The 6,410-nt window shown below is 49.3% G+C and overlaps 1 protein-coding gene across 2 annotated transcripts; it reads right to left on the reverse strand.

The window, feature by feature from the left end:
- Positions 1–834: 834 nt before the first annotated feature.
- Positions 835–5,248, reverse strand: MTRFR (mitochondrial translation release factor in rescue). Of its 2 annotated transcripts, none has more exons than XM_084272179.1 (4): positions 5,223–5,248; positions 2,887–3,195; positions 1,975–2,189; positions 835–970 (listed from the first exon to the last, which is right to left on the reverse strand). In XM_084272179.1, the coding sequence occupies exons 2-3, from the start codon at positions 3,160–3,162 to the stop codon at positions 1,977–1,979; spliced, it is 489 nt and encodes a 162-aa protein (XP_084128305.1). In that variant the 5' UTR covers positions 3,163–3,195; positions 5,223–5,248; the 3' UTR covers positions 835–970; positions 1,975–1,976. The 2 variants fall into 2 exon arrangements, with proteins under 2 accessions (XP_084128305.1, XP_084128306.1); XM_084272180.1 differs by having other exon boundaries at positions 846–970; positions 1,947–2,189.
- Positions 5,249–6,410: the final 1,162 nt, after the last annotated feature.

Below are 6,410 nucleotides of genomic sequence, written 5' to 3' on the forward strand. Positions count from 1 at the left end.
AATTCCTTTATTTTGAATGTTTTACCTTTCTTGGTTTGCCCTTACAAAACTGTATAGCTAAGAATGAGAAAACAAGGGATTTTTCAACTTACTGAGGGTTCGCATTTTGTAAAGACATTCAAACTCCCTAAAATGTTTCTAATCCATGAAAACAGAACTGCATGCAGAGGAATGCTCTTTCTCTCCCAGGCTCTATTTCAGTTCTCTTCTTATCCAGCCACAGTCTCATTCTGTTTTTTTTTCCTTTTGACTATATTCACTTAACCCCAAACTGTCAATCTTTCAAAGTTTGACATAAGCTCTAAGGATTTTTTTTAATAAATGCAGAATAGCATGCTGTACCTCGTAGTCTGCTAAGTCACAATTTGTCATACAGCATAGACCCTGCTTAGAAATAACCTTCCCCTTCTCTTTTATTTTTCCTTTTTTGTTCGTTTTGCATAAACATTTGCATGACTGTTAGTGCTTTGAAGTCCATTTAAAGTGCATGAGTTATATGGAAAATAGGGAAACCTATTAAATAATAACAAGGTCCTGGAAAGCTAATTTCTACATTAAGGCTGGAGATTTCAGTTTAAAGTTTGCAAAAAAAAAAGAAAAGAATTCTGGATAAATTACTAAAACTGTTATTTGCATCTTTGTATGTATTTATTACTTGACGTAATAAAGCTTATTTTCATTAACAGTTTGTATTAAAACTCTGTACAGTCACTTTAATGAGATTCGTGCTCCATAAACAAGAACTCTCTACAGATAAAACATGTAACCTTCATGCAGGAGGCTTGAATTCAGGAACAGACAAGGGAATAATGCCCTGCAGATCACCAGAGTTTCCATCCCTGACACAGTCCAGATGCAGCTGATCTCTGTAAGACTGTGGTGTGGTCGTCAGTGGTCTCCATTGCTTCCAAAATACAGACTATGGCTTTGGTTCTGGGAAGGGAGAAGGTGGTCGTAGCTGGTGAGGGCACTGTCCAAAAATTAAAAGAAGTTCTGGTTTAGCAATTGACAGGGTCAGAATAGGAAGGTGTACTTCACCCCCGGCTCCAAAGTAACGGTGACAAAGGAAAAGCAGCTCTGGATTTGGAGAAAGTGGGAAACACTCAGAACGAGTGTGGATACTGAAACACCCAAGCTTAACTGCAGCTTAGCATAAACCTAATACATGACAGTAACTTACTATTGTACAAACTCTAAATCCCAGGGAAGATGGGATACCTGGGATATTTAATACATAGGGAGCAATAGGTATCTAAATAAAATACAGTATTAAGAGGCAAAGTTAATGACTTCACAGCTTGGATGAACTGAATTCTGTGGCCTTAGAAGGCAGCTTCCAACGCATGTCATTCTTTATCTGTCATGACCTCCTTTTACCTTTGAACTGGAAGAACGTGACTGACCAAGCCTCACTTGCAGGAGTGCTTCCCCACACTGCTCATCACCTCTCCAGGTAAGATTTGGAAAGCTTCCGTTTAAACTTAATTCAGAACTGAGTAGTAACAGATCTGGTACCTAACCCTGGTCACGGTTAATGAAGCATTTATATTGGTACCAGCACTGCCAGAGTAAGGATGGAAACTTCCAACCTGTTTGGGTGGTTCTCCTGAAGGGTTGGAACTCCCAGCAAAACATCCTAAGTTATCATCTGGACAGAAGATGATCTGTTGAATTTATTTTGTCTCCATTAACAATGGTGAAAAGTTTATAGTTCCCTTTTAACAAGGAGTGGTTTATCATCTTCTGAACTTGGCAGAAAAACTGATTGCTGGATGTGATTAATGAGATGATGGCAGACAGGAATAGGAATACATGTCTGCTTTTATCCCTTCGGCTTTACAGTAAGAGCAGGTCACTGCTTGGTATTTCAGTTGTGCTTATGAAGCCCTCCATCATCTGTTAGTTTGAAAACTGCCTGTAAGTATAATGGCAAACATTTCCCTTACCCTGCTAAGGCAAGTCAGTATTTCACACCTTTATTTCGTATCCAGCTGCTGCATCTCTTTAAAATGCTTTTTCCTTTCTAGGTTTTCCTTTGCTCTTCTTTTTTTCTCCTGCTTCTTCTTCTCTAATGCTTTCTTCTCTTTGAAAACTTCACTATCTTCACCTTTGTAGAAGAGGTCAACTTTTTCCTGCAGGATTTCTCTGGCTAGCTTTCGGTTCTGCTCCACTGATCTTGTTTGGTGACACTGAAGAAATACAATAGGACATTTTCACTGGAACTTTACCCTGTTTGTTCTGCTTTCCCTTTTAGTCTACATATTCCTGCCATTACAGTAAGAAACTCCTCTCTCCCCCCAAAACAAGAGGACCCTCCTAGCAAGAACTGAACTGCTGGAACTTTCGTGTCCAGGTGAGGTATTTTGAAAAGACTGCCTAATAATTAATTGCTACTGTAGCCTGTCAGACTGGCTTTTCCATTCATCTTGAATTCTGGCAGCAAACAAGATTGCTTCCCTATTACCTTGGAAAGCTGCTGCTGAGTTTAACTTGTGTCTTCCCCTTGTGATTGAAATTAATCCACAAGAAGTAGGTAAGAGCAACGCTTAAAAAGAATCTGCAAAGTGAGTGTCATCTCGTTAAGGAAGACATTCTAACTAACTCAAAATTGGGATAGGAATGTGACACCTGCCACTGAAAAGCAACTACAATGAAGACACATTTGACTGAAAGCTACAAAATACTTCTGAAGGTCAAAGCCAGGAAGATCAGCTGTGACCCCAAGTTTACTATTGACTGGGAGCCAAAACAGCTTCTTGCTGAGATTCTTTACAATATGTACAAACGTCTCCTCCATGACATTTACACTGTGATTGTGCTTTACTAGGAAAGGAGAGTTGGAAGACATGATGCAATTTGTGACTTAATGAAATAAAAGATAATTACCTTTACTACAATCCCAGATGGAATATGCTTCAGGACAACACAGTTATTTGTCTTATTTGTGGCTTGACCTCCTGGGCCATCGCCTCTTACAAACTGTTCTTTTAATTCTGCTTCTGTCAGGCCAAGGAGATTGAAAGAGTTCTTCTTTCCTGCAGCCTGAAGCAAGGGCAGTCTGAGCAGAGAAAACTGCTGCTTCCTCAGGATCCACGCTCTCCATGATGGTGTTTGTAATTCTCTCAGTAAGAATGTAAAATGAAACAAGCTTGGAACATTCATACAGAAACGAGGACAGTTTCTCCGGAATGAAACCTGAAATAGAAGTGAGGAATGAAGTTTACCATGAGAATCCTCGTTTTGAGGTGATGCAATTTAGCTGCACATCCTGAGCGATACCATGGTATCCATGTTTATTTTCAAGCATATGTGAGCTGGTTTTGCCTTGAAATATTTACCATTCCGAATGGAGTTCTGGCTCTCATTGCAATGAGGCTTCTTAAAATGAGATTATTACTCTGTAGCTGAAAGGGATCTGGAAAACAGTAAATAAATTGGTACTCCTACCAACCCTTGGACAACACAAAAGGAGAGAGGAAAAAGGCTATTTCTATCTTGCAGGCTGTCTGGGAATCCTTTGCAGACACTCCGCTCGTGCCCAGGTTGTGCCTTGCTGGCAACAGTACCTGCAATTCACATGTCAACTCACGCTTGAGCTACATCAAAGGAGGACACGTGAGGGTGCAGGAATCTGCCTCTGAGGTTGCCTCAAACAGCCTTTAAACTACTGCAAGAAACCTGCTGGAAAAGGCTGCAGATGCACATGACATAATGGGCCCAGTAACGACTTGGCTTCCCATGTTTGCTGGTGTAAGGTAATGGTGTGAAGAGGAGGTGGAGAGAAAACAAAGCAATCAAAAAAAACCCACCCTGAAAGAAAAGTCTGCATTTAGAACGCTCCTGTAGCAAGGATATGGGTATCAGAATTGAGTGCTGGCAGAGCAGAGCCCGAGTAGTTTAAACAAGTCTGAATGGAAAGAGGGATTTTTACCTGTAAGTCACCTGCGTGACTGCTCAGTTACAGGCTGATTTGTGGATCCGAGATTCCTTTCTTAGGCTAGGTTAGTACAGGAAACATTTAATCCTTTTCTAAACTGATTACACGATCCACACTTGTCTTTTGACCTTGCTCCATCACAGTAGCTTCCGAATTTTGAGGTCAGGCTCTAGCACACACAGGTGAGTGGTTTAATATAGTGAGTACAAAGAACTCCCATTTCAAATCAGAAGTGGTGCTCTGTGGTGAGCCTGCTAACACCCACCCTGTGCTACTCATGGCTGTCTAGTCCATGGCTATCTAGTCCATCGTATGGCTATGATGGAGGAAGAAGCATAGAGGAGTAAGCTGAATATAACATGAAATACAAATTTTAAGAAAGCTTTTATTGTCAAGTAAAAATGTCCACTTGGTGGCACTAAGAGACAGTAACTCTTTCTTTGCTGTAAAAAAAAGTTGAGGGAAAAAACCCCAAGAGCAGAACTCCCTAGGTCTGAAGTGAGCTCTGGGAAATCAACAGTGGGTTTAGGATGGGCACCACCCGTTTAAAGTCGCCTGTTCTGAAACCAGAACTGACACCTTCGAGCTGCCAGATCTGAATGGATAAAAAGGTCAGAACCAGTGTTCACTGTAAGCCTATTTCTGCGAGGCGGCTCTAAGACTAACCCTGGGTGATAGGAGAGTCTTCTCCGTACTTCACAGAGCACACGGAACCTCCAGGACACGAATGCTTTACGATGCAAAAAAAGAGAGGACCTGGGCAGTGCTTTAACTCTTATAAACAAGAGATGTTTAAGCAGAGGCTGCAGAAGAGCTGTGTCAGTAAGGACATTAATTCCCGCCCTTTAAACAGTTAGGGAAGCCAGCCGATCCCGGCTTCGCTGGGGAGGGCCCGGGGCCGGCCGGGGAGAGCCCGGGGCCGGCCGGGGAGAGCGCAGGGCGGCCGGGGAGGGCCCGGGGCCGGCCGGGGAGAGCGCAGGGCGGCCGGGGAGGGCCCGGGGTGCGCACGGTTGATAAAACTGCTTCAGCCCAAGCGTTCTGCAAAACACCCCCCCGCAGGGGCTCTCCGGCTGTCAGAGGAGGCTCCGGCGCCAGCTGGAGGGCTGCGCCGAGGGAAGGGCAGCGGCCGGCTGAGAGCCGCAGCATCACGGCCACCGCGCCACGGCCCCGGCCCTCCCAGGCGGGCCGCCTCCGCGCCGGGCTGAAGTCACGGACCGGTCTCGCCGCGGAGGAGCCGAGGGCAGCCCCGCGGGAAACGACACCACCCGTCGCCGCCAGCCCTTACCTCAGGCGACTCGCAGCCGGCGCCGCCCTCCCTCACTGCGCATGCGCCCTACGCCGGCCCGCACGCCGTCGCTTCCCCACGGGCTCCTCTGCGCAGGCGCGCCCCGCGGAGGAGGGCGTTGCCGCCAGGCTAATTGGCACCGGGGAAGCCAATCGTGGCGCAAGGGGCGGGGGTACGTCCACGTTCCGTCTACTAATCGGGTTTCGGGAAGCCGCGCGGCGCGTAGCTGCGCTGGCCAATCCTTTCGCGGTGGAGCGCGGACTTTTCCACGTAGCGAATGAGCGCGGAAGGCGCGCGGTCAGGGCGGCCAATCACCGAGCCGGGCTCGGGCTCCAGTGCCCTCTACCCCACCACGTTCGAAACTCGGCCGCCAATCGCCGGGAAGGAGGCGGCGGGCTGCGCCTTGTTTATCGCCTAACGGCCGCTGGAGGAGGCAGCTCTCGGGTCCCTGCGGGCGCCTCTTCGCGGGCTCCCCGAAATGCGGGTAGGAACCAGGGGCAGCCGGCGGGCCCGACGCCGGCAGCGCCGCCGCACTTGGCCGCCTCCCAGCGCCGCGAGGCCGCCCTCGCCGCCCCGCCCCTTTCCTCGGGCGAGTGACGGGCTCGCCATCCAATCTGAGGCGGTGGCGCTGTCAACATCCCGGAGCGCGAGGGGAGGCTGACCAATGAGAGCGCGGGGGTGGAGCTTGGCCTGCGGGGCGGTGGCGGTGGGGGCGGGGTCCGGGGGGCAGAGCGGGGGGGGCAGAGCGGGGGGGAGTCTGAGGGCAGAGCTGAGGGTAAGGGGCGAGTGATGAGCGGTGCTTGAGGGACCGGGCTGCTTGAGGGGGCCTTTATGAGAGGGGGGGGGCCCAGGTTGGCAGCGGAGTCGGGGGGGAGGAGGGGGCTGCTGGATTGCCCGAGGGACCAGGCGTGGCGGGAGGAGAGGGAGGGGGTCGCTTGTGGGGAGCGGGTGTCCCTAGACGGGGCTTTGTGCGGGGGCGTTTCCTGAGGCCACCGCGGGTTTAGAGCCCAGAGACTCGTTGTCCCTTCTCAGGGTTCCTCAGGAAGTCCTTGGGCCCCGGGGGATGGGGGCCTGGCGGCGGCAGGGGAAGCGGGGGTCCCCCCTCTGCGGTCTGCGAGCAGCAGCAGTGGGGTCTTGCTCGGGAAGAGGTGCAGAGCCGTGGTCTCCGGGTCCGCGCTGACCCGGGTG

Source organism: Gallinula chloropus (assembly GCF_964237585.1).
Source record: "Gallinula chloropus genome assembly, chromosome: 17".
Taxonomy (NCBI): Eukaryota; Metazoa; Chordata; class Aves; order Gruiformes; family Rallidae; genus Gallinula; species Gallinula chloropus.